The sequence below is a fragment of the Quercus lobata genome, chromosome 2 (genome assembly GCF_001633185.2).
Source record: "Quercus lobata isolate SW786 chromosome 2, ValleyOak3.0 Primary Assembly, whole genome shotgun sequence".
In the NCBI taxonomy this organism is placed as follows: Eukaryota; Viridiplantae; Streptophyta; class Magnoliopsida; order Fagales; family Fagaceae; genus Quercus; species Quercus lobata.
The window spans coordinates 13,516,186-13,542,893 of NC_044905.1; the positions used below are offsets into that span (position 1 = coordinate 13,516,186).

Sequence of the window (26,708 nt, forward strand, 5' to 3'; positions counted from 1 at the left end):
AAGAATAGCAACAAGATCTCGTTCCTCGATCTCCACTTTAAGAGAAGCCCCTAACAATAGCAACAAGATTTCAATCCTCCATGAGAAGCCACTTTAAGAGAAGCCCCTAACAATAGAAACAAGATTTCAAGCCTCGATCTCTCCAATAACAAGGGGGATGGAGTTGCTCATTTTTTAAGAGGGATGTAGTCAACAATGGCCATATTGGCAAGAATGGATAACATTAGTAGTAAGTTCCAATTAGCTCAATTGGTAAAACCTTTTGTCGCCGAATAAAAAATTTAGGGTTTAATCTCAACCTACACTAAAAAACTTAATCGGTGTTTTAATATGATAATAAAGAGCAATTATTAGGAGTAGACACCATAAATTAAAACTATCTCTAAAAAAACCCTTTAAAATACAATTTTTATTTGAATAATTTTTTTTACAATTAAATAGCTAAATGTATCTCCCAATAAAGGAGACAATATATTCTTTGAAGGAAAATAGTTGCCGTGAAAAAAGCAGTATAAGAAGAAACCATTGGCAGCTGAGATACAATAGAAAATACGAGAGCATTAGGTGCAAAATAAAGTCGAGGCACTTCTCCTTGAGAGGGAACGGAAAGTGTGTAGAACACGGTCACGGGACAGTAAGGGGCAACGGAAAGCAAGTATAACAATCACAGGACAATTATTCGTTCATGCCTTGCGTCACATGCAAACGATTTGTGTGGAATCTCCTAGTGCAATTACTTGAGATAACTACTCATTATATTCTGAAATTCAAACCATTCCCATCTGGGGCTAGCGCTAATCTGAAGTATCTGGAATTTGGGAAATATGCAAGTTCGCCAAAAACATGGAGTCATCTCTCTTTTGGTCAGTTACAAAAAGCTATGCCTCACCGGATTGATTCAGAGACACACAATAAAGCATAGTTCCTGCAACAGCAGTACAGCACATTCAAAATTTTAAAACCACATAATGAAGGGTATCCAGAAACTTAATAGTGGAATACCAAATAACCTCATTCTGTCAGAAACAGTCCATTTTAACATCTGTAACATCAAGTTGTAGAATCTCTGCTCTGCAACCTAGGATTGAACCAATACTGCACAAAAAGGGGGGGAAGGGGGTGGTCAGACCTTTCCAAAGACATCGATATGATAGTTCATTGCCAATGTTTTTACAAACATTTTCTTCTATAATTGCAATAGAAAAAGTTCTGGACAGCATCTGATATTCTCTTTTATTCAGAAAATAAGAAGAAACTAATGAGCTCTAACTCAAATGACACTTTAGCAATTGGAGGATGAGGACCCAAATTATTGGATTTACTTGAGTGTGACTAGTGAGGACGATTTGGAGTATATGATAAGAAGTACGAGATTGGGACAATTATAGGACCTTTGTGAGACTACTTCATAATGCAATAAAGCGATTTGCAGGTTCTGGGTAAGTTCAAATTGTGTAAGCTGTAGGCACTAGGAAGTAGCCGTAGGCTGGTTAACGATTTCAATTGGTTCGTTTTAATGTTTTATTATATTATGTTCATTTTCTATGCGTTGAAATTTTTGGAGGGTTAGCAATTTTGGATACTTCGGCTGGTTAGCAGTTTCTGTGAGGTAACTTTTTATTACAAAGCCCAAAAATCTCAAAAAGCAAACAATAATAAATATATAAAAAAGACCCCTTGTTCACAATTGAAATAGAAGGGTGGCCCAAGACACTCAAAATTATTATTTCCTTTTTGTTTTAAAAAATGGGCCCAATACTAACCCAACAAGTCCAATCATCTGTCAAAATGTTTTCTTTAATAGGCAGCACAATCCAAGATCTGATCGTCCACGTAAAAGTGGCGTGCATGTGGGCAACCTCACCCAAACCTTCTGTCAGCAATGACACAAGCAGGGGCCCTTCACCCCAAGAATTTCGGTTTGGATGATGGGTTTATAGACAACCTAAACTTATCCTACACGTGAAAACCCCTAAATTCCTAAACAATAAAACAAAGAAAATGAACCAAAAGGAAAGGGTAAAGAGCAAAATATAGGAACTGATGAGATGGTCAATACAGATATCATTTTCCAATCCAATAAATTCTCTTACCTAGGATGTGTACGGCCAAGATCACCGTGGACAAACTCCTTAATATATGTGCCAGCCTGAATCAAAAAAACCATCATTAGTGTTTTCCACTTGCCATATATGAGCATACAGAATTAGTATTCACGTAAGTCATAGTCTTCATGATACTCAATACTGATCTGAGCTAAGTCCTTTGTGTATGCTATAATAAAGCAGAAAGAGTACAGAAGTGGATTATAGGCCGCCCCAAACCCATTAGTATCTGACTCCTAAAATTATCCAGAATTACTTTCCACAACATTATTTTTTCATGAAAATGTCTAATAATATTTCACTTAAAATCACAAAATGCAGAGATTGTGCCTTGGAGTTATATTAACTAGGATACAAATTAGTTGTTGGAGTAGCTATATCTCCAAGCCTCCTCAACTAAATCTTGATAGATTTCAATAGAAATCAAACATAATCACTAATTCACAGTAAAAACAATAAAAGTAGCTTGATATTGTGAGACTCAAAGTTGGGGTGGAGGGGCGCACATTTAGCTGATTTTCCTATCAGAAGAATTGGAGAGGCATTCCCTCAACAAACCCCCCCCCCCCAAAAAAGAAAAAAAAAAAGAGAAAGAAAGAAAGATCATGAACTAATTTGGGAGAGCATAAGCCTTTTAAAGGCTGTAGCTTTAATCTTTCCTTTTAGGATAGGTAAAAAGCCGTAGTATTCTTGAGAAATAACCCTTTGACTGCTTCTTAAAAGCCACCTAAAATGCTTAACCCACTTTACAAATGACACAAAACAAAAACACCCTTGAAGCACTAGCATTTCTGTTTAATTAATAACTCTTAACAACAAAATCGTATCATTATCCAACACATTTCAGAAGTCCTTGCTATAACCATTAACCAGAGATTCAGATTTAAGGTAAACATGGCTCTGATTAAACCTATCCTTCTCATCCATTTGATAAATTCATAAATATAATGATAATAAATAACTGTATCCATATCAAAAGAAATTGTATTACATTACCTGAGTGCATAGATGCAAAAGAAAATATTGAGAACTTCCAACAATCCTCTCAATTTTCATCCTAAAATTTGAAAAGATATTTAAAAAAATTAGATATTCTGAACATATACATAATGGTAGAGCTTAAAGAAGGCTATCTGACATAATGATAAGGCTCCAACCAATGTATAATTTTTTCACGTTGTAATGGACTACGACGGTGAAGCACCCTTATAGGGGTCCCCTGCAAAATTTTCTGTACAGAACAGAAACAGATCATGAGTAAATTCTATAACAAAAATAAACTTTGCACAGGCAGGCCTTATCCTTTTTTTTGATAAGTAAAATCAAAATAGAGCATATAAGAAACTGACAAGAAACAAAGATATGCCACTGGATAGAAGTATCAAAAGGCAGATAAGAATATTCTCTCATTCAGCAAGGATAGATAAAGTGCGTTAGTTTTTATGAACTTATAGAGAAAGAGGGTGTAGAAGGAAGAGAGAGGACAAAAGGATTGCATGGTTTAGCCTAATGGCCTACATCTACTGAGTAAGCCTGGAGGGGACACCAGAGCATTGCATTTATTGTGATTTTATTTTGATTTCAGTCTTTATTTCTGATTATAGCATTTTCAGTTATTTCCTTTTTTGTATTAGTTGACTCTAACTTGAAATTGTGGCATTAATGATGATTGTAATTGGGACTTGGGAGCCTATTTGAGGATGGCTCCCCAGACATTTTGGGATGGAGAATTTTATAAAATAAAGAATATTTCAGATTGTAAGTTTCTATATTTGGTGGTGAAGCCAAACACCCTACCCTATGGTGGTGAAGCCTACGGTTGACCATTTATCTATACATTCTACACCATACTTTACTCTATAGCATTACCTACGGCCTGTTTGGTAGAGCGGTTATGAACCACACTTTTTCAAAGTAAAACATTCTTAAACTTCACTTTTTTCTAGGTACAGTTTTCTCAAATAACCCCATTACCAATAAACTAAAAAATAAGCTATACCAACAGGCACTTTGTTAGTTGATCAAACATGGCAATGGAGTGTATCAATGTGTTTGGAGTGTGGAATTAATGAACAACACATGTAATTTCCTTGAGTCCAACAACATGAGAACTTCTATGGTTCTACCAAACACTGGTTGGATTCTATTAATGAAAAGAAAGCATCATAAGAGACATCACATTCAAAGCTTTAGCAAGTTGCAAAAACTATGATAATAAATAAATATTAATAAAATATGAAGCTTACAAACAACTCACCATGTCCTTGAGTGAGGATATAGAGTCCAAGTCTACATCCTCGAGTGGGTGCGAAATCCACACAAGCGCAGCATACTGCTTCTACATGAGATATATGAGTAACAATAAGAATCATGTCTAACTTTAAGTAATGTCACATCACTTGATATTTTTTTATTGGATATGAATTTTTACAAATCTATAGTTAGATTACATTTTCTTCTCATATCCACAATGCTTGCAAAATTTTAAGATGATCAACAATCAACAACTATGTCATTTATCAAATGTTTAAATTTCAATTTTTTGTATTTTAAAATTATACATAAAAGATAAGGTTATGGATTAAATAGAAAATAACATCCGATTAGTACAAAATTTGGCATGTGTTAAGAACATAGAAAACATGTCATCTAATGGTGGGATTTTCAAAATATTAATCTAATAAAAAGTTATTAGATGGTGTAATATTACTTAAAGTTACACAAAGTGTAATACTTTTTTTTTTTTTTATATAAGTAAAAAAGAGTATACCAAGTGTAATACGTACACACACAAATATATAAACAAAGAAATAATTAAATAAACGTAAACCTGCTTCTCTGCTTCTCCCTCACGCATCATGGTCCACCCCTCAATGCCTACAACTTTCAAATTTTTTACACCAACCTGCATCTCAAAATGTTTTATGCACCATTGATCATAATCATGTTTTTTTAATATCAGGAAGAAGTGTAAATACAATTGGCATTGAACTCACCAATTTATTTTCCAAATTGTTTATGTTTGTTTCTATTTCTCTTACAAATGCCTCAGATGGTATTCGGCGTGCATTTTGTACCTCAACCAGGAAAGGCCTACCTGAACCCAACATTCGAACCTGAAAAAATAAGTTCCATAATTCAGGATTTCATCATTTGGGTCAAAATTGCAGCAAGGAAAGCAGATCTCTAGTTGCAGCAAGGAAAGCAGATCTTTAGTACATCAATATCCTCTCTTCCAGCGGCATGAAACTTATAATTGTCACCTTGACACAGAGGTTGGATGTTGCTACCTATTATCTCCTAGAGAGTAAGCACATTACACTGTCAGTTTTTTACCCATTGCTTCATAGAAACAACCTCAATTAGAATAATAATCACCATGATCAGAAAAGTAGATGGTACCTCAACAGATGCTTCTCCCATTCTTTCATCATCAATGATCCATCGTGTTTGACTCACATTTCTTGAGTACTACAATGCAAAGAGTAACCGAGTGAGACTGATAGCATGGATTGCAAGTTGCACAGTATACACTTTTCAAGTTCAAATTAAACCGTCAATGTTGCTTTGCCACTAAAACTAGTGATTCAAGCGTCCAGTAGCATTGTAATACATAGATGCTCCAATATATTTTATTGAGGAAAGACTACTTTGTGTGCAAAGAACATGAAGGAGCCTAAAGAAACATAGATGCTCCGATAATGTAAAATAGATATCACGATGTATGCTTCATATTTAATAGAAAAACACTCTTGCAGGTACTCTGTTTGATGTCTAATAATAAATCAGAACAGATGATTCAAGACCATTTCCACACATGAGGGCTTGCTAGCTCTAGAGAATATGATATTCTGAATGGAAATCAAATATATATAGATTCACATATTGTAATATGTAGATTCCCCAATAATGCAAAATATGTATCAAGATGTATTTGCCAGATTTAACAGAACAAAATTCTTGCAAAACTTTGTTAGTGCGTGTATGAGTTTTTTTCTTAAAGGGGGGGGGGGGGGGGGGGGGGGGTGCTGTATTTGTTCTCTTGCCCAAGGTGTCTGCCTCCAATTAAGAAGCGTGACTGCATGATCTAATATAGGGTGTTCACCTCATTGTTTAAAGTTTTATTTAAAGTCTCTAAAGGGACCACCTCATTTTTTAAGTAAACATGTCATATGCACTCTTTCCGCATTTATTTTGCTTTTGTTTTGACCTAGACTGAAGAGTTGGATGAAAGAACACATATGCCACATGAAACCCCTTACTAAGAGAAAGGGTCTCAATTCCAACATTTAGTTGGGTTGCATACTAGATCATACTCACTCTAGGGTAAGTTAATCGGTTGACCAGTGGCAGGTTTGTTATCTTGTTGGCATCACTGGCTCGAGAAACATAATTCAGACATCTGGAATTTGGTTCCAGGGTGCTTAATGTGGATTGTGTGGTTGGAACGAAATCGTCATTCCTTTGAGGATAATGAGAAGACATTGGATGAGTTAAAAGTTTTATACCAACGTAGTCTTTGGGAGTGGTCTCGGTGTTGGGGTTTTACTGAATGTTCTTCTCTCTCTGAGTTTATGTCTTCACTTAGCTTAGTTTCCTGATTTCTTGTTTTGCTGTGTTGTTTGTTTTTTTTCTTCTTGTTCATCATCATGAACAACTTGTACTTTTCTTTTCTTTTCTCTCTTTATTAATAAATTTCTGATTACCTATCAAAAAAAAAAGTTAATCGGTTGACCAGTAACTTCACTAACATCTAGTACATCAACTTTCTCTGCTCTCCCATATGCTCTTACAAGAAGCAGCAATGAAGCAAACTGTTTCCTTGTCAAAACTAAAATATATGAAATCAAGCAAAATAAAGAAAGATTGATTGTAATACGATCTGTTTGGAAATAGCTTATTTGGCTTTTTTTGTTGAAAACTTTATGCTAAAAGTGTGCTAAATTATACTTGTACTTTGAAAAAGTGAGAAAAATTAAGAAAAAGTGAGGTTTTAAAAAGCTGAACATAAAAACTAAAAAGAAAAAGGTTAGTTTATAAGCTGTATCCAAACACACACGAAGTATTTACATGTAGCCAAGAGATTGAAATTGATAAACTAGACAGCAAATACACTAAATTCTTAAACATTTAAGGGCTAATATAATCCAAAAAGGAAAAAAAGTTCTTTATTGACAATGGTTTACCTTCAGATATCTCCCACCAAAGTAGATGGGTGTCCTCTGGCAAAGAAGCACCAAGTGACAAGCGTCATTGACCTAGAAAGGTTAAAAAGGCAAATGATATCAGCACCATATTAAATCTAACAACCAAACCAAAATCAGTCTAATATTTGATCAGACATGAATCATGAAGTGCAGTGACTTAGGATCCAGTTGATGCTTGATATTAAAAAAGCAACACTTTTATAACAACTTTTACAAAAAGTATGACTAGGATTACCCAGCACTTCTCTATTTCCTAGAGTGAAAAAAAAAATGCTTCTCTTGTCACCATTAATTCCAAATCACCTCTCTCCCATCAGCCAGAGTCAGTATAGAATTAATTTAGGCCCCAAAGGGAGAGTGAAGGGGAAGATTTAAACTAGTCACCTCCGCTTCATGAAGCGTGATCCTCCCTACTGATTGTGCTACCCCTTGGACTAAGAAAGGGAATTTCCTATTTCAAGTCATGGATGCAAGAGAGGTCAACAACTGAGTTGCAAACTTGACATTGCTGAAAGTGTTCTGATCATTTACATATTGGAGTTGCTCTAAACCATACCAAACCCCATCCTAATAGAAGCTCTAGGCCAAAGGAGCAAAAGAATTACCTTCTGTAGAGGGAATTTGAAGCACTCAGAAGATTCATTATCTTGCAAACCATCAAAAGACCTTTCAACAGTTGCGTCAGCTAAATCAGAGCATTTGATGTCCCCAGCTACTGAGTCATCAAGAGAGTCAACACTGTTTCCTGTGCCCGTATCAATCAGCAAAGTCAATTTCAGAATCCAACTTTGAGGAATAAATGTAAATAAATTTATAATAAAAAGGAACACATTTGTATGTTAATAAAAGTTTCTGATATTGTACAATTAGTCATAGTATGGAACTTAATCTGGAATATATTAGCAAGAGGATTATAGCATCTTATGGATAAAGAATATCCTAACCTTTTTAAAAAAAAAAAAAGAATTAAGTAATATAATATTGATCAAAAAGACTTTATGTTCACAAAAATCCCAACCATTTTTTTACTGGTAAATAAAAAGAGAGAGGTACAGCGAGAATAGTTTTCCTGGTACACAGGGAGTGGACAAAGGGAATACTAACCATAAATATATAATTCAATCAGATAGCTTCAAGTCTTCAACAACAAACACACAATGGCAAAAAAAAAAAAAATTCCATAAATATTACAATAATTACAAAACAACTTGGAACTCCACTGCCCTCATATCATTTACCAGGCTTTTAGCTGTACAAGTCGGGAATAAGGATAGAGATAATTGAACTCATCTGAGCAGATTGCTCTGTCCAATACTGTGTACATTTGAAATGGGATACTCAGTTCATACAACAACCGGGCTTTGAATCTTAGCCCCGCAATTTCAATGTCCAGATAAGTAATAACTTATTAAGCAGACAGAAAAACAACAAAGAGCCCCTAGAATTTGCTTCTTTTAGTCATTAAATGGATGCCTCTCCTACCAACAACACCGTATATGCTTTATGTAGACCTATCTCTTCAAGAAACATATTGAATTATTTGTAAGGGGATGATATCAACCAAAATTTGTTAACTTTTTTTTTATAATTCAATAGTTGGGGATGGGGGGATTTGAAATCTGGATGTCTCCACTAGAAACAACAATAGGTGAAGTTGAGCTATAAGGCTCTAGGCACAAAAAAATTGTAACAATTAGGCACTTGGTCCCCACCATCGCACCCTAAGGTCCAGTAACTGCAAATATCTCAATTTAAAAAGGAAATAGAAAGTGTTGTTCCTTTTGTCCAGTGAGATAGTGGGCTTAAGGTCAAGACCCAATGGAAGTGTATGTGTAATTACTAATTATCAATCCAGGAAAAAAAAAAAAGGGGAAATAGAAAGCACAAAGCTCTCCAAATTACAGTTACACAAAATCTGTACAATCAGATAATCTCCCAAATGATAAACCTAACAATTTAATTCTGAAAGAACTTGTATAATCATATACCTTAACAAAGCAAATTTGTCTCAATAAATTCTCTTTAGGGATAGTTAGAAACACATCATGATCTTCAAGCTTAGATTCCGAATAAAATAATAACACAAATTAGAACTGCATGGACATGCATCAGGTACAGATTATGGCTTTTAAACTTGAAAGCAGAGCAACTAACACAGAATTATAAGGTTTCATTTATCGCATTCATAATGAAACAACAAGACTAAATGGGGTTGATAAAAATATTCACATGCCTGTTTTTATTCTCTTGCAACCCTGTTTGCTCACTGCTACACTCTGAACCACTTTCGAAGCTTTGTGAGAAAATGTCAAACGGATGCGGAAATTGCTTATACCTGATTTACAATCCTGTGAAACTTTTAATTTCATATAAAATAATTGGATAAATAAAATTTCAATACATGCTTGACTCTATTCAATCATAGGAAAGTTCAGTATAAGAAGCAAATCTATACTCACCAACAATGTTTCAAGGGGTTTTGCTAAAGAGAATTTTAAGGCATCCTTTGCAGAAATACTTTGAGAAAATGGCCCTCCTTGGAACCAAGGTTCAGTTCCATACTTTCTTTTCATGTACAACCTAAAAAAATTTGGAAACTGAAATCATTGTCACCAAATCATATATAGTTATACTAATAGGTAAAAAGAAAGTTAGAAAATAAACCAAAACAGAGAATCACTAGGTGCACAAATCATAGTGATAAAATCCCCCATTAAAATCAGAATAGTTTCAAGCCTAAAGAATTTTCGAAATTTTCTGACAAGCATAATAAGCAAATAGGGCTTTTTCTTTCCCTTTTCTTTCTTTTATTTTTTTTTTGGAAGAAAAATTATTAACCAAAGGCCAGGCACCCCCGGCTTTTGAATTTGAACAGGAGAAGTACCATTACTGACACAAGCTCTGAGATTCTACAACATCAGCAAGTCAACAATTCTTACCTAACTGAGTTTTCATTTTCAAGGATAATTGGAGGTACGGACACTTCAAGAGAAAAGCTATCAATCTGATAGCCCTCTTGCTTCACCAGCTCAGAAATTGCAACAGCCATATCACTAGCACTTCCTTTTTTCACTGGAATTTCCTTGTTGTCGCAATAGGTGAACTGCAAAATGCCTAAACAAAGGGCGCAGAGTACTTCCTCAAATTCTGATTCCTTAGAATTGGAACTGATGTCCTCATCATGTCTTTGTTCTCCAATAACTGAATTCAATATTGATGGCGAGATTGCAGAAATTGAATAAATATTTCCCCGGATCCCAAATAGCCGAAGGATACATCGGGTGCATACCTACAAACAAAAAAGAAAATCATAAAAAACCAAGACTCATAATTTTTTTTTTTTTAAATCTATAAATAGCACATAATCTATATCTATGCAGAGCAATTAACAAATATCTATCAATGGTAAACCTACTTTTGAATATCATAATGTGGACTTCATAAACCAAGACCTTTCTTTCAAGAATATACTAAAATCCATTCTCAATGTGAAAATCAGACACGAACACCAACAGTGACCAATTTCACATTAATTAAGTTTCTATTGAAGCAATTATTATCTAGACAAGTAACATTTATTACCGCGGGTTCACAATCATATATGTGAATCCCTGTAACTCACTAAATTAACCAGTTAAGGTTCAAAATACTTCATAAATACATTTTTTCTACTCTTCAAAGCAATACAACCAAACTTATCTAATATAGCTTCAAAGCAGGAATAAAATTATAATGTGTAAATGACATGAGGCCCTGAAATACAACATGAAATGAAAAGAGAATAATGTATCACTGTAAAAAAAAAAAAAAGGTAAAAAGATAGTGAGATTTGATGATAAACAACATGAAATTGAAAGAATGATGAAATTTGAAAATCAATAAGCGACATTTTCAATATTCCTTTGCCAAATTACTACACGAATTCGATATTTGGAACTACAACTAAATTTCGATAAAGTTTGTGCATAATATAGAAACCCTAGATTAGATGAAAGAACACGAACCCCGACGGACAACAAGTCCTTCACGGCGTGAGAAGGCAATCCTTTAACGACGTCGTGTAGAGCCCCCACATCATCGTCGTCGCCGTGGCATTCCACGGCGGAGGAGATAACATGCGCCGCCTCGGAATCAAAGCTAACGTGCTCCGCTTCGGTATTGTTCGTGTTCGCGTTCGCCATTTTACAACGGCTCTCTCGGAGGGCAATGGCGGCACTGTCTCTCTCGGGGAGTTTCGACTTTTTGAGTTTTTTTTTTTTTTTTTTTTAGTTCAAAGAGGAGTGAGTGAGTATAGGGAAAGTGTTGGGTATTTATATGGGACACGAGTCGCTTTTAACATTAGGTGCAAGTCATCGCCATCTTGGTCGTTGGATTCTTTTACCTTGTTCTTTACCGTTAAAACTCTCCCTCGGGCCCCCTTTTTCTTTTTTCTTTTTTCAAAAAATATAAAAAAAATATAAAAAAAAAATTAACCCCCCTAATATTTGGAATTTGATTTGCAGGTGGTTTTCCTTCAACCGGTTTTTCATCCACATAAGAGGTCAAGTCCAACATTTTGTTAAAGTCAGGGATTAAGTTAAGTCTCAGTCAACTCGTTAGTGTTAAGTTGTCACTCTTATTATGAGCTATAACTTTTGGTGTAGTGGGTAAATGTTTAGCGCTAACAATTGGTATTGGACTAAACTAACATAATTTTAGATACTTTTAGTTAATTAAAGTAGTTTTTATGAACTTTTTTAACTTTCTCAAGACAAATTTTACTTCCAACCAAATATGTTATGTTAAAATTGTTAATATACTTATCATAAAATGTTAATACTTGTGTTGGGCTTATTTGCCACAAGTACAGTGTTAAGGAGGCAACATTTATAACCTCCCTCTCTCCAAAACAACCATGTCCTCTATCAAAAAAGAAATGTACCATGTCCGCATATGTTGTTTTCTCATCCATGTGCCTAGTAGTTACTTGCTTTTTTTCTTCTTTTTTTCTTTCTTATTTGAACTTTTTTTAGCATGGGACATATAGAAAATTCAGCATTTAGACTATCAACTCAAGAATTCACTTCAAACTGATTCAAAAAAATTCACGTCGAACCTCACATCAGATTTGTGGGGGGTCAAATCGAAGTCAAGGAAGAACAATTAGAAACCGAACTGGAAGGCCGCAAAGGGACCGTCCTCATTAATATCCCATGACAGCGAACACAAGTCCATGTCATTGGATGCATCCAAATGCTTAAAACATGGTGAACTTTGATAGAAATCATTTTATAAATCCTATGAAAAATCCTCATATGTACAACAATATCTGGTTCATATTGAACTATCAACTATATTTGATTTAGAAGTTATATGAACACAATTACTCCCAGCACATTCGTATTGAACAGGAAGAGAAAAGTTGGAGTTGAACAAACAAAGATGAACATAGTGCTTTCAATAAGAGCATTTTTTATTACGCACTGCATGCGCTACGGCAGTTAAAATCATGTGTTCAAAACACAATTTTCAATTAAATTATGAAGTCGTGTTTTCAAGATATGATTTCACATTTTCAAAATTATAACTGAAATCATGTTTTGAACACATAATTTTTCAAAGCTGTGTGTATGGATGTGTGCAACAAACATTAATCTTTCAATAATGTGCTCACGTATATAGATCCGGACAACCAGTTCCCCTGGTGCTTGATTATATCATTGAATATTGAGATCTAGCTACATATTTTGGCCAATACATAATATTTTAGTGTGTATCTTTTCATACAGATTATCAAGGTTTATGATTATACTCCAATATATCATTTAAATACGGTTTAGGATCTAAATCATAGTTGTTCAAAGTTCAATCACAGACAAAGGTCACAACCAGTTTCAAATTGAAAGCAAAAGCTAGATAATAGTTCAGTTATAGAATTAAAGTACCAGTTTACTCAATGGTTGTCACCAACATAAAAACCGATTTTATATCAATTGACTTCATGAATTCAAGACATTGCCTAAGCCAAATATTAAGCAGCTTTATATCGTTTAGCTAAATACAATTTGACAAGATCTAGAATGCCTGGGAAACAACAATAATTCCTTGAGAACACAAAGCTTCTCCTCTGAATTTAAATTATAAGAAGAGATTTTCATTGTCTTTAAGACCTTTGCCCTCTTTAGGAAATGTTTAACAAGTTTCAGCTCATTCTTTAACCCTTCAAATCCTTCATAATGAAGAGTTGTAAGGCATGATGACAGACATTTGCGAACAACTTGTTGCAGTGGCTCCTCATACAATATCATGTCACAAGTGAAACTCTCTTCCTTTTCACAACTAAAAAAGTTCCTTTCTTCCTAACAACAAAAGACAGTAGTTACTTGAAACAATTCAGGAATGAAAAAAATAAAAGATAAAAAGACATTATATCATCATTTGAACTTACATACCTTTTCAACAACAAGTACTGCAAGATTAGGAGTCACTTGAAGCAAGTGCGGTAGCACATGCAACATACAAGGACCCTTAACCTTTAAGAAAGACAAATTATGAAACACGGGAGGATCAAATTCAGATGCATTACAGAGGAACTGCACCACAACACAACAATCACAAGTCACAAACAACAATATTACTGCTTGTCCGAGATTGAAGCTCTCAACCATTTAATAATAAAACATGAAAAAACTTGTGCTTGTTTTACCTCAGTGGTATTTGCTGACAAATGGAGGGACTTAATGTCACCGAGTTCTCCGATGAAGTCCCATACCCTACTTCCATAGTGTTCATAATAATCAATTTTAGTTAAATCAACATCAATATCAATGACCGCTTCGACCAAGTTAGACAGATCTTCCAACAATATGCTATCCAAATGACCCCCAAAATTAAGGTACTCCAAAGCTGGGGCCTTTATTTCAAGTTTGTAAGGCAACTCATCAAATTTCATATATAAATGTAATCTTTTCAGCGTAGGCGAAATGAATTTACAATGCCAATCCGCGTACCAACAATGTACTTTAACAGACAAATCTTGTAGCACCGGACATAAAGTGGGTAGAGTAAAAAGATAGTCGCAGCTATTGAAGTTAAATTCAAGATGCAGTATCTTGAGACTCGGGAACACAATGGATGAAGATGGAGGAGTATCATACTCAAAATTGCCACTCAATTTCAAAGCTATTAGTGTTTTACAGTTAAAGAGGCTACAGGGCAAGTAGAAAGATCTGTTAGAGTTAGGATCGATGTTGAGGTCAATATCTTCCACGCCACGAGCAATCGCAGCGCGGACCCATGTATCCATGTGTACTGGGTCATAAACTCCATGATCCCAATGGAGACGAAATTTTTGTACCTGACTCGCACTGCGAAGAGCCCAGACTCTGGATACTATATGCGCAAAATTAAAATTGTACCGCTTATGACTTTGCACTTCGGCTGAGGACGACGTCGTTGTGAGTTCGTAGTAGTCGAAGTCAAGCTTTGGCACAAGAGTCCAGAGTGTCTTCCACCTGCTCGACAAAATGCTCGTGACAATAGCCTCTTTGGTTGTGAGAAACGAAAGGATACGGCAGAGGAGAGACTTCGGTAAATTACTGATCCTGTCCGCTTCTTCTGGTTTCTGGCGTTTTGAGGTTGATTCAGCCGAGCAAACCATTCGGCCTTTGTTGAGGCAATAAGCTTTGGAAGGAGGAGTGTTGGGTTCGGACTCTATCAATTGAAACCGTCGGAAGTGGGAAAGTCTTTTTTTTTCTAAGAAACCACCGGAAGTAGGAAAGTACATTAGTTTAAACTACCTAGAGCATCCACAATAGCCATAGTATTACTATTTTTTTTTTTTTTTTTTTTTTTTGATGCGAATAGTATTCGTTAATACTTAAAATGCATGATGTAGTAGTGGTGCCATAACTAAAAAATAATAATTTATACTATTATTTAAGTAACTACCCTTATTTAGACTGGATTTTTTTGTCCAAAATACCCTTATTTCTTTATGTTTAAGTAGAGACATAACTAAAAGATAATAAAGTAAAAATACATCTTTAATTCTCACTAAAATAAAACATTGCCTACAAAATAGAATTACTCTCCCATTAACCCACTTATTCAGAAACAAATTTTATGTTTAAATTTTTCTCTTTCTTTATTTTTTTAATTGGCCGAAATATTTCTTCTTCTTTTTAAACTCACATTAAAAAGTTTTTTTTTTTAATTTTAGAAACCCACGTTAAAAAGTTACTTTTTTTTTTTGTAAAATTTAATAATCTGCATCAATTATAATTTGGGATTACTACATTTTCCAATCGCAAAAAAATGTAGAGATGTGATTAGTGTTATGCGTTTGTACCAAATATTAAATTTAATAATTGATGCAAATTATTAAATTTTACCCAAAAAATTGAAAGGCCTCTAAGTATGCGTGCTTAGAGGCTAGTATTTTATTAAACTTCTCTCTCTTCACTCATTAAAAAAATATTTTCTCGTTTCTTTCTATCTCTCTCTTCGATCCATCAAATGGTCCAAACAAGCTCTGTGGAAAATGTGCTTCTCTCTCCTCTCTTTTCTTTCTCTCTCTTTCTCTCTCTCAACCACCTGATCTCTTCCGCTCCATCAAACTCATACGATATCCTGGACCTTGATCACCTTAGCATAGCGGATATGAGTTTGTGTTCAGGCGTACAGGTCGGGTCATCCAGCCAAATTGTGTCAGTTTCGATGAAATCAGAGAGACCCAGAAAGTTAAAGAGTGAGAAAATGAGGTTTCTGGTGAAACCCATAAGGGAAGTGCTTGGAGAAAGAGGTTTGGGAAGAAAACCTCGAAGCTCGCCGACCCACCCCTTCCGCCAACACCATCCTCCTCACCGAAGCCTAACTTTGTGATTGGTGATTTTTGATTTTGTTTGTGATTGGTGATTTTGTTTGGTCTGGGTTGAGGAAAAAGATTGGGGATTTGGGTTGGTGGTTTTTTTTTTTTTTCCCCACTATGGACTGTTGGTGGTGGTGGTTGTGGGTGTGGTTGTGGCTAATGGTGGAGGTGGTTATGGTTGGTTACTAAAGTTTGATGTGGATGTTTTTATTATTATTCTAATGAGTTATTTGTATTATTTTAATCAAATAGCTAAAAATATAGATCCATTGATGTTGGGTGTGTTGAGATAAAATAGATAAAATGACTATTGTAGGTGCCAAATAGCTAAATTTGTAGCTCTACTGCTGTGGATGCTCTGAATGCATTGTCACTTTAAAAAAAATTACAAATAAACCTATCATCTATAGTTTAAACTTTTATTTTTTTAAAAAAAAAAATTTATAGTTTAAGGTTTAAATAAATGGTATTACTTTTTAAATAAAGTAAAGGATACTTGTCAAAAAAATAAAAAAAGTAAACGGTAAAATAAAGAAATTTATTTATTACTTTTAGAAATAATACTTTATTTTGAAACATTCAAAAATAGAATAGAGGGCTAACAATTTCGTTCGAAGGAATTAGTGAATAACTTATGTAATTGAAATAAGTGGAATTAGTCAGCTTTTATGAATTGCTAATAAAACCAATAATTCTAATTATCTTAGAAAAATTATCTTATGAAACACTCTCTCACATTATGGGTATAGTCTCACACTTGTGGACCTGTGGTTCTCATGAGATTTGTATTATTATTTTTATTGAGATACCTTCTTCATTTTCTCAACCATAATTAAGTTTTCAACATATAAATCTTTAGTTAGTTTAACTACTTAAGCCGGATGAAAGGAAACTTTTTGCTAGGCCCATAGCTAAAAAACATACTTTCTTACAATTAAAGGGTTCCTCTGTAAGGTTTGTCTACAAAGAGTGTGTCACAGCCTAAGATTAAGCCGAAAGGCATAGTCAATGCTCAATGGATCCCTCCCTTAATACCCATGTCAGAATTGACTGCATACCAATTTATTTTTCAATTTTTTAAGTAATTCAAGCTATAATTTATATATTGAGAAAAAAAAAAAAAATATATATATATATATATATACAGTGATAAAATGAATTGATATTTCTTTAATAAACATTAAAATTTTATAAAATATTTTCTTCTTTAAGATATAGTTTGGAAACAACTTATTTGCATAGTTTTTATCAAATATATATATACATATATGTAAAAAATTTGGTAATTTTTATGTTAAATGTATAACAAAAAAAAAAAAAAAAAAATAAAAATTAACTTATTTTAAGCAAAAACAAAAAACCATACACAACTATCCTATATATATTACAATTCCACGAATCATTAATAAAGCATTTTTTCCCCTCTTAAGAAACATTTTGTTAGGGAGTGCCCTAAAAACATTACTTAAGCGTCGGGGTGCATTTTAAAATATTTTGTAAGAAAGTATCTTATGGTCCCTATATATTTAAGAAATTGACTTCAATTATATTATATGTCATTAGAACAAGAAACAACAGAATTTAAAATTAAAATAATTAAAAATTTGTACCTGTTGTTTGAGTTATTATACAATATAATTGTCTTTTGCTAGACTTTTGTTTCGATCATTACCAATACAACTAAATTTGAGTAAGAATCATATATGTCATAAACAGATCAAATATTGAGACATCTTATTGTGGCAACTTATGAAATTAGAATTTAATATGTCACCAACATAAAAGAGAAGAAAAATTATAAGAAATGAGTGCCCCTATATCATCAAAGGTTCTCCTTGTCAATTATTATAAAGAACAACATTGAGCTTTTAAGGCCTCCTATTTAATTCAATTGCTTCCAACAAGATATAGTTATGATGAACCTTGTTAATTCACAGTGATGAAGGCAAACGATGGACATCCACATAGCCAGATAACACTGTCTGGTTTCGTTCTTTCACCTTTGCCTGATATATAACCCTGCAGATTCCAACAAAAATCTCATTTCCCCAAGCATTTAGAAAGAACACTCATAAAACTTTGAATCGAATATGCGCTGTGGTTAAACACAAAATGAAAAGAAATATAAGAAGAAACTTCATCTAAAGAATGCCACAAAAAAGGTCTCTACCTTGAGTCATCAAGCCACATTTCAGTGATCAAAGTTTCACCCGGGTACACATGTAAAAGGAATCGTCCTGTTATGCTTTTAATCAAGTTTGGGTCTCCGTTGCAGATACATTTAATGATTGCCCTAACTGCAAATCCAAGCGTGCACAACCCGTGCAAAATTGGCCGAGAGAATCTTTGACAACGTGTTAGAACAAAGTTAGATAAACATAAAACTTTAGGTTGCATCTGGATATCCCATGACAGCAAAATCAAGTCCAGGTCATTGAATGCATCCAAATGCTCAATATATGGTGAACCTTGATAGAAATCATTTCATAAATGATAAATCCTAAGAAAAACCCTGATATGTACAACAGAATCTGGCTCATATTGAGCAATCAGTTATATTTGATTCAGAAGCTATGTGAACACAAAATTCCTCCCATCACATTCTTATTGCACAGGAAGAGCAAAAATGTTGGGAGTTGAACAACCAAAGATGAACTAGTGCTTTCAAGAGTTGACATAATGCTTGATTATATCATTGAATATTGAGATCCAGCTACATATTTTGGCCAATAAATATGACTTGAGATAAATTTAGTCAGTATCTTTTCATACAGATTATCTAAGTAGATGATTGTACTCCAAAATATCATCTAAATATGGTTTAGGATCTTAAATCACAGTTGTTCAAAGTTCAATCACAGACAAAAGTCACAAGTTCACAACCACATCAACCAGTTTCAGATTAAAAGCAAAAGCTAGATAATAGTTCAGTTATAGAATTAAAGGAAGTACCAACCCTGCAATTTTGGCAACCATAGGATCTGAATGCAAAGGATTATAGTCACCAGATAGCCTATACAACAATGCCTGCAGAAGAACATGTCATTAATATTTAAATATCTCTCGCTCTTTCCATGTTCCATGGTTCCAAAAATACGGATTTTCATCATCTGTTTTGTTATAGGTATGAAGTTACATAATTATAGCATATAGACTAAAACACAACGATGGTTTAAATTAAATATTATTAGCCATTTTGGAATTCAGTTCCAGCAACTATGAAATTAAAGCTACATGCCTGAGATGGTTGGGTAGAATCCTCAAACACTGCAAAAGGATGAGTTTTTGGAATTTTCACAGCTGAGGCCTTGTCAGTTTGATAGTTCGAGTAGGAATATGGCTGAGATGATTTTGAAAAGCCACCAGCACCTCGCAGAAAGACAGTTGTTCTGCAAAGTGATATACCATGTCATTTACAAGGAGAGTTAATTAAATGTTTAAAAGAGTCCTTACCGGTTCATGCACAATAATTCACCAGTCTCTTTCTCATAGCTCTTTGTTTCAAACTCAATGATAGCTGCCTTTCCTGAAAACAGAATTAAACATGAAAAAAAAGCTTAGATCACTGCTTATGATACCACAGATATTGTCTTCAACAAAAATCAAGAAACCACAAAAAAAAAACCAGAGATTAAGTTTACCTATCAAAGATGTGAATTTCAAGAGAAAAATTAATCTATCAAAGAAAGATGAAGTTTTGACCCTTACTAGACTGTTTTATATTGCTCATTAACACAATGGGAGCATTTTTTAGATAATCAACTACTTAGCTTTACAAATGACCGAGTTGTACACATATTACCTCAAGTTGGGGTTCCTTGTGTGCGAGTGTGTGTGTGTGTGCCACACCAAGTTGTTAAACAGTAATGTTTCTGGTAATAATACAAACCTTTATCATGCAATCCTGCAAGACTGACCTTATTATGTATCTGCATCAACAATATAATAACATTAAATTTAATATATTTTTAAGATAATAAGTGGCACAGAAATGGCAAGAAAAAGAAACCCAAGATGATTTTATAATTTATAGCAGAGCAATTGCTTTAAAAATAAAGAAGAAGAAAAAGATTAAGAAGAGAGGCTACCAACTTAGTATGCTTATTTTTTATAAATATCAACTTAGCATGCCATGTATGCTCAATAGGAAAGAGAGGTTTGATTTCCATCAATTATTGTATTATATTATGTTGTGTACTCCTTGGGGAAAGGAAAGAGAGAGGGGAGAGGGAGAGACAAGACCCTTACCCTATTTAGACCAGATGTTCCAAAATGGTGGTAAGACCAACATTAAAGAAATTCTAGACTCATTCACATGAAACTGAGGACAAGGAAGCTGAATGTATTATGCATTTGGGCAAATCATGAAGTATCATTAATAGGTTCTAGTCAGAAGTCTTACACAAGCACTTGAAGGAAATGGCCGATATAATTCTATGTATTGTTGCCCATGCAACAGAAGACGTTGATCATATCTGGTAGAAAGAAACCAGAAATGCCCATTAGTTATCCCTGCATATGCTGAAAACGCTAAAATCCATACAACGGAGATTACAATCCAGAAAAGCAGTATAAATTCACACCTAGAGTAAGATTTTGGAGATGGGATAGAATACTAAATCATTCAAAATAAAATTTACATATAAATATGTAAAGAAACCCTTAGCCTTTCTCTGATCTGATTGGTACTTACTCTAACCCTGGCAAATTGAAACCATTTGGCAATGATGCAAGTGAAAATAGAGCAGCAAATGTTGGCAAGACCTATAAAAAGTATATAAATATATATAAGAAGTATGCACAAACATAAAATTCCATTACTTAGAAACCAAATCCATTTATGATAAAGACATGAATATCACCCTTTTCTAATGTCAAACAAAACAAAATAATAATAATAACATCCATAAATATAACAGGCAAACAATACCGAAGCACTTTTTATTTCAATAATAATTGCCTGGAATTTAACGATACCTGCAGAGATTGTTCTCCATTTGCATGGTAAACATATTTAAGCTCGTCATCATCCACAGCATCCCGTGCGCATGCTCCAACACCCAATGCATAGAGCACTGAATCTCTGCTTTCAAAGAGATAAACTGTTAATATCATATGCTATTAAGTGCATATGCATCTTCAGTCCCACAAACTACAATTCGAAGCAAGTAAAACATCACAAACACTCTGTAACAGTTAAAACTTCACCTTGCGGTATAGGTGTACGTCGTCTGCAGTCCGTCCCCCACATGTGCAACAAAATAAAATAAATATTAAATAAATAAACTCCAAAACAAAGCTTGAAAACAAAATTAATTCCAAAAATGTTTAGTCCAAGCTTTTTTTTTCTTTTCTTTTTTTATAAGTAAGTTTTTGGTCCCAAGGTGAGGGGGAAAGTGAGATTTGAACTAGTGACCTTTGGTTCATAAGAGTGCTACCCAATGTTAAGTAATATAAAAATAAACAAACTTCCACAAACAAAAATAAAAAAATCAACAAAAGTTAAATTGATATACAAAAGATAATATAAATGTAATCTGTAAATTATTTGTCATGCCTAGTGTTAGTATAAGCATTACTGTGCCCAAGTTTCTTTATAATCTAAACTGAGTGTTTTTTTTTTTCATCTTAACTAAATATAAGAGGGGTGGAGAATATTTCAAATGGTAAACTTAGATACAATTTTTTAGATACAGTTCCTTAGGTTCCTCGATTGAATTTAACCAATACAACAAAAACAACGTAATCTTTTCCAATGATTGGACACTTAAATTGAACCATGTTGTTCATCGGTCAATGCAACCACATGGTTGAATTTAATGAAACTACTACTACAACTAAGGAACATAGTAAAATGACTCATTTCCTATGTTTGGTTGCGACCTTGAAAACAAGCTAGACAACATTTGCCACCAAACAATTAAATTTGTAAGCGGAAAACGTTTTCCGCTCTCTATTGCTCGTCTTTTCCTTTGACTTGCGTTTTCCACTGTACCAAATAACAGCAGACGCAGGAAAAATGTTTTCCGCTTAAAAAAACGGAGCGTTAATGTGTAGATCATGTACTTTCTTATTTCTACAGTAAAACAGATGCCACAAAAGCTTGTAAGTTCTATAATCTGCTTCTATTAGGCGAGCCGAAAATAACTGCTAATCTTAGTTGAATTACGCAGAAACAAGAATTAAGCTAAAAAGTTAGGAGTGCGAGAAAAGGGATCAAGTACCTCAGGGAATTTGTGAGAAAGAGCAAGCTGAGGATCAAACCCTGAAGATTCAGCCATCAAGCTGATGCGTTGAGATACCAATCTAAGAATCGGACGGGGTAAACGATATCAATTTCCTTTTTATTTTTCTTTTTTTAGCGAAGATCATAAGATAAGATCAGCTTTGTTACTTACTCGGAAAATAATAAATGAATAACTACCCTCGTTTGCGTGTGTAAGGATACTTTTTATTTTTTTATTTTTTTTATTTTTAGATTTACACATTTTACTCTGACAGATTTATTTTATTTTTTATTTTAAGAAAAAATTATATTAGTATGAGAGAGAAATATGGTGGTAGAAAAAAAAAATTAGTGATAAAAAAATGGAAAGTTTGTGGAAAAAAAAGTTTTATTTTTTTATATTTTTTTCAAACCAAAAAAAAGAAATTATATTAATACTTAACCACTAATGTGATTGAGAAAAGTGGAGGTAGGAGAAAATTTTTTTTTTTTTTTAAATGCTAACGAATGCCATTAGAATATTAGTTAATAATCCATTTAAAAAAAGTTTTTATAAGAAAAAAACAATTAATATTTTGATAGTTTTTTTCATTTCTCATAAAAGTAGTGTCAAAATTTTCCTAAAATGAATTCTTAACTAATATCCTAAGGGCACTCGTTAACATGACTTTTTTTTTTTTTAATTTAGCTAAAAATTATGAGTTTTTAAATTACTAATTTTATATGTAGGGATATTGGACCCATGAACTTATTATTTATATATATATATATATATATTAGGCCTGGGGCCCAATCTGAGGACGTAAAGTTTTATGAGGAGGAGTAAACATTGTTAGGGGAGTCTATGTTAGTAAATGAAGAAGTTAGTTTTGGTCATAAGGGCTCAAAAGGGTGGGCCGAGGATGAATGCCTCCTTAGCTAACCAAAACCAAGGTCAGAAGAGGTAGTCTGCCGTCTAATGGAACGTTCCAGAAAATTTTGTTGATACGGATAAATATCATAGAAACATAGGATAGGGGGGAGTCCTAAAATATCTAAGGAAAAAACTGCTACCACCACATTGAATGCTCTATAGCTAACCCTTTGACCGCATTAATATGGAAGTGATACCTAAACAGTGGTTTTCAGTCTTACAACTACTACACAAAGACTTCAGGAAGGTGCTGATGGGACAAATATCAATACCAATCATCTGGCCTGCACGTGAAGAGTAAAGATGAAAAAGGAAAAAAGTATAAAAAAAGAAGGAGACAATGAGAGAGGGAGATCGAGAAATAAGAGAAAAATACTGTAACAATCAAGAACTGAATTTGTAATCAATCTTGAGATATATATATGAACTGATCTCCTCGGTCTTTGCCGAGGACGATTTTCTTTAGTTCAAATCAGTCTACCTTCCTTTTCCTGTCATCTGAATCCATTTTACTTGTTGTCTAACTCATTAAAGCCCAGTTTTCCAACCCACTTTCTATAATTTCATTTTATTGAGTTTTTTGGGCCTAAATTCATCCATCAATTAGGCTGGGTACCCAAACTGAGTCTTTACATTACATATCTAACCCTATGATTTAAGTCTTAAAAACAGATGAATTTGAAGGTATTTTGGACATTTAAATTGAGAATCCTAAACAGTAAAAACCTCTTAAATAGTACTAGCCTCTTAGCACATATGTGCTACTCTTCTATTTTTTGGGTAAGGATTAATTTAGAGAATTCATTATAATTTGAGATTACTACATTTTTCAATTACAAAAAAATCTAAGGGTGTAATGAGTATTATGCATTTGCAGGTGAAATAATTTTTCATTACACCCCTAGGTTTTTTTGGTTTAATGTCATTATTTTCATCACACCTCTAGTGTCTTTACACACGTGTTACGCGTGCTCAGAAACTCTTCTATTTTTTTTTCGAAAGGAAAAATTTTTCAAGGTTGATGTATTTTTCAGTCACAAAAATCCCTAGGAGTGTGATGACATGTAGCACATAATATAAACACATTTGGAAATACATAAATCTAATCATATCTCTAGATATTTTCATGATTGAAAAATGAATCGGTCATAAATTATGATAAATGAAAAGTAGTCCCTTAGAGAAAAGTAAAACTAAAAAGAAGAGTATGCAAGAACGTGCAAAAAGGCTAGTGTCTTCTAATGTGATTGTCAAATTGTTTATATCATTAGAAAATTAGTTTTAGAAACATTACCCAATTTGAATGCTCCTCGAACTAATGCTTATGTCCAATAACATAAATGAGCTACAATGTACATAATAGCTCTTTTGCGCATATTTAGAGACTTTTCTATTTTTTAAATGTCAATACTTTATTTATCTTAACTTTTTTTCCATTAATATACAAATTGTAATTATAATGATAAGATACAAAGAGAACAAACTTTTGTCAATGGATTCATCTCTTCCTACCTTTACTTGATTTATAAAGAAAAAATCACCAAAAATTAGTGTATAATTAATCCCAACATCTTAAAAGAATTATGTAAACATGACTATTAAAATATTCATAATTTTTTTACCACTTTAAAGCCAACAAAACATTTACTATTCAAGTAACAATACTTTGTATTAGTCTCATGATTAATACGATACAAAATTAAGACTCAACTTCAACTAAAATATTTATCAAACAAAAAAAAGACTTAAACTTTTTTTTTTTTTACATTCTTGGAGGAGAGAATAAAAATCATTACGGAGAACTTTGCAATTTTTATAGAATCTAAATTCAAATGAGAAAAGAATGAAGGAAAATGAAAGGCCTTGAAAGGTAAATGATTTGTATATCTTGCAAAGCTATGATATTTTTAAAAGTTTTGAATGCATGCGTGGAGAGACTTTTTTATTTTTGTAAAATTTGTCATTAATGATTTCAACATCAATAAGTGTCTTTTTTTTTTTTTTTTTTTTTTTTTTTTTTTTTTTTTTTTGGTGTGGGAGATCAAAGCATGCCTTTTAAAATACCACTCGTACTATACATGAATTTGAAATCCACTTTGATTTGTAAGATCTTAGACATATTCCCATTCACGGTTTCTCAGAGCCATAATTTGCTAATGAAATTGTATAAGAAATTCTAAAATCTAAAAAGTAAAGGAAAAAAAAAAAAGAATTTCAAAGAATAAGTTAGACATGATCATGAACATCAACTCTCAACATGTTGATCCTCACTTAATTGAGTGTAAAGATATTGCTCCAATACCAGAAGGCCTTGTCTGTGCAAATCTTCTACAAAATATAGAAAACCAACTGACAAAATTAACATGCTATAATTTGCTGATAGAATTATATAAGAAATTCTAAAATCTAAAAAGAAAAAGAAAAAATTAAATTAAAAGATTTGGGCATAATAAAGTTCTAGGCATGCAGAAGAAATGCTATCATGGTCTTGGAATATTTTGGCAAACAGAACCCAGTAAACAAAAAACAAAAAATTTAAAAAGAACGTGAAAGAGAGATAAGGATGCTTAGCATATAATTAAAATATTGTATAAGATCATTGTCAATAAATTCCCGCCTACACAGCACCAAATTTAAATAAATAAATCACAACCCATAAAAACCAAAATTGGGGATCAAACACAAAAACTCAAATGTCAATAACAAATTAGAGAGAGAGATTAGAGTACCTACCTTTTAAATTCTATTTTGAACGGTGGCACTTTTTTTTTTTGCACTTCGTCGCTGCCTTTTTTCTAATTTTTTGCTTTGATCATGGTCCTCTCTAGCTCTTAACGTAGCAAGGTGGGTTTTTTTTTTTTTTTTTTCTTTTTTGAATTATTAAAGATGGGACGTGAGGATAAGGATGGCCAACCTTAAGATAGAATTGTAAGAGCATCAGTAGTGGGCTTGTCATATGCCAAATGTAAGATACATTTGGCATACAAGCCCAACAAATGCTCAGCAACTGGAAGGCCATATGGGAAAAGCCAAATTTTTTTTGAGATTTACCTACAGTACCATCTCAAATGTAAGATGGTACTGTAGCTGAATGGTATAAAAAAATTAAAAAAAATTTAATGCTCTCTCCACGTTTTACCCTGCAATTTCTCTCTCCTCTCTCATTTTGTCTCTTTCTTTTCTCTCTCTTCCTTCTCTGTTTCTCATCCCCTTCTCTCTCTCACCATTGTCAAGCTTCTCTCTTGGAGCTCACGCCAAATCACCAAGCCAGATCGGAGCTCACGTCGGATCAGATTTCTAGATCAGTGTGGTGGCGAGGCTGGTGGCGCGGTTGAGATGAGCGTGGTGGCTGGAGGTCGGCGCGGCTGAGATGAGCGTGGTGGCTGGAGGTCAGCGCGGTGGAGATCGG

At 33.5% G+C, this 26,708-nt stretch overlaps 3 protein-coding genes across 7 annotated transcripts; all 3 read right to left on the minus strand.

Annotated features, from left to right (window-relative positions):
* Positions 1-383: 383 nt before the first annotated feature.
* On the minus strand, positions 384-11,572 carry LOC115974587 (putative tRNA pseudouridine synthase Pus10). 5 transcript variants are annotated; one of them, XM_031095000.1, is made up of 16 exons: positions 11,317-11,572; positions 10,252-10,601; positions 9,772-9,892; positions 9,546-9,660; positions 7,918-8,057; positions 7,292-7,363; positions 5,508-5,576; positions 5,325-5,402; positions 5,102-5,221; positions 4,936-5,010; positions 4,363-4,443; positions 3,263-3,336; positions 3,102-3,162; positions 2,094-2,149; positions 1,011-1,095; positions 384-925 (listed from the first exon to the last, which is right to left on the minus strand). In XM_031095000.1, the coding sequence occupies exons 1-15, from the start codon at positions 11,491-11,493 to the stop codon at positions 1,020-1,022; spliced, it is 1,665 nt and encodes a 554-aa protein (XP_030950860.1). In that variant the 5' UTR covers positions 11,494-11,572; the 3' UTR covers positions 384-925; positions 1,011-1,019. The 5 variants fall into 5 exon arrangements, with proteins under 5 accessions (XP_030950860.1, XP_030950862.1, XP_030950858.1 ...); XM_031095002.1 differs by having other exon boundaries at positions 4,363-4,437; positions 5,325-5,405; XM_031094998.1 differs by having other exon boundaries at positions 5,325-5,405.
* A 1,676-nt stretch (positions 11,573-13,248) lies between these two features.
* LOC115974588 (F-box/LRR-repeat protein At4g14103-like) lies at positions 13,249-15,092 on the minus strand. The gene is made up of 3 exons (XM_031095004.1): positions 13,998-15,092; positions 13,744-13,884; positions 13,249-13,650 (listed from the first exon to the last, which is right to left on the minus strand). The coding sequence occupies exons 1-3, from the start codon at positions 15,075-15,077 to the stop codon at positions 13,342-13,344; spliced, it is 1,530 nt and encodes a 509-aa protein (XP_030950864.1). The 5' UTR covers positions 15,078-15,092; the 3' UTR covers positions 13,249-13,341.
* Positions 15,093-17,845: 2,753 nt separating this feature from the next.
* LOC115974589 (enoyl-CoA hydratase 2, peroxisomal) lies at positions 17,846-22,569 on the minus strand. The gene is made up of 11 exons (XM_031095005.1): positions 22,385-22,569; positions 21,369-21,391; positions 21,138-21,243; positions 20,854-20,924; positions 20,563-20,635; positions 20,050-20,089; positions 19,614-19,686; positions 19,399-19,549; positions 19,117-19,187; positions 18,331-18,504; positions 17,846-18,179 (listed from the first exon to the last, which is right to left on the minus strand). Exons 1-11 carry the CDS (start codon positions 22,439-22,441, stop codon positions 18,092-18,094), a joined length of 927 nt encoding a protein of 308 aa, XP_030950865.1. The 5' UTR covers positions 22,442-22,569; the 3' UTR covers positions 17,846-18,091.
* Positions 22,570-26,708: the final 4,139 nt, after the last annotated feature.

Bases quoted from the DNA above. Each gene is read 5' to 3' on its own strand.
- LOC115974587 (XM_031094998.1), bottom strand. From the start codon at position 11,493: ATGGCGAACGCGAACACGAACAATACCGAAGCGGAGCACGTTAGCTTT. The intron at 10,602-11,316 runs GTTCGTGTTCTT...TTTTGTTTGTAG, and splicing joins AGGACTTGTTGTCCGTCGGG to GTATGCACCCGATGTATCCT. The intron at 2,150-3,101 runs GTAATGTAATAC...TTTTTGATTCAG, and splicing joins TTTTGCATCTATGCACTCAG to GCTGGCACATATATTAAGGA.
- LOC115974588 (XM_031095004.1), bottom strand. From the start codon at position 15,077: ATGTACTTTCCTACTTCCGGTGGTTTCTTAGAAAAAAAAAGACTTTCC. The intron at 13,885-13,997 runs GTAAAACAAGCA...GTTGTGGTGCAG, and splicing joins TGTCAGCAAATACCACTGAG to TTCCTCTGTAATGCATCTGA. The intron at 13,651-13,743 runs GTATGTAAGTTC...TTTTGTTGTTAG, and splicing joins CAGTACTTGTTGTTGAAAAG to GAAGAAAGGAACTTTTTTAG.
- LOC115974589 (XM_031095005.1), bottom strand. From the start codon at position 22,441: ATGGCTGAATCTTCAGGGTTTGATCCTCAGCTTGCTCTTTCTCACAAA. The intron at 21,244-21,368 runs GTGAAGTTTTAA...CTTTGAAAGCAG, and splicing joins ACGTACACCTATACCGCAAG to AGATTCAGTGCTCTATGCAT. The intron at 18,180-18,330 runs GTAGAGACCTTT...TGGAATCTGCAG, and splicing joins ATGTGGCTTGATGACTCAAG to GGTTATATATCAGGCAAAGG.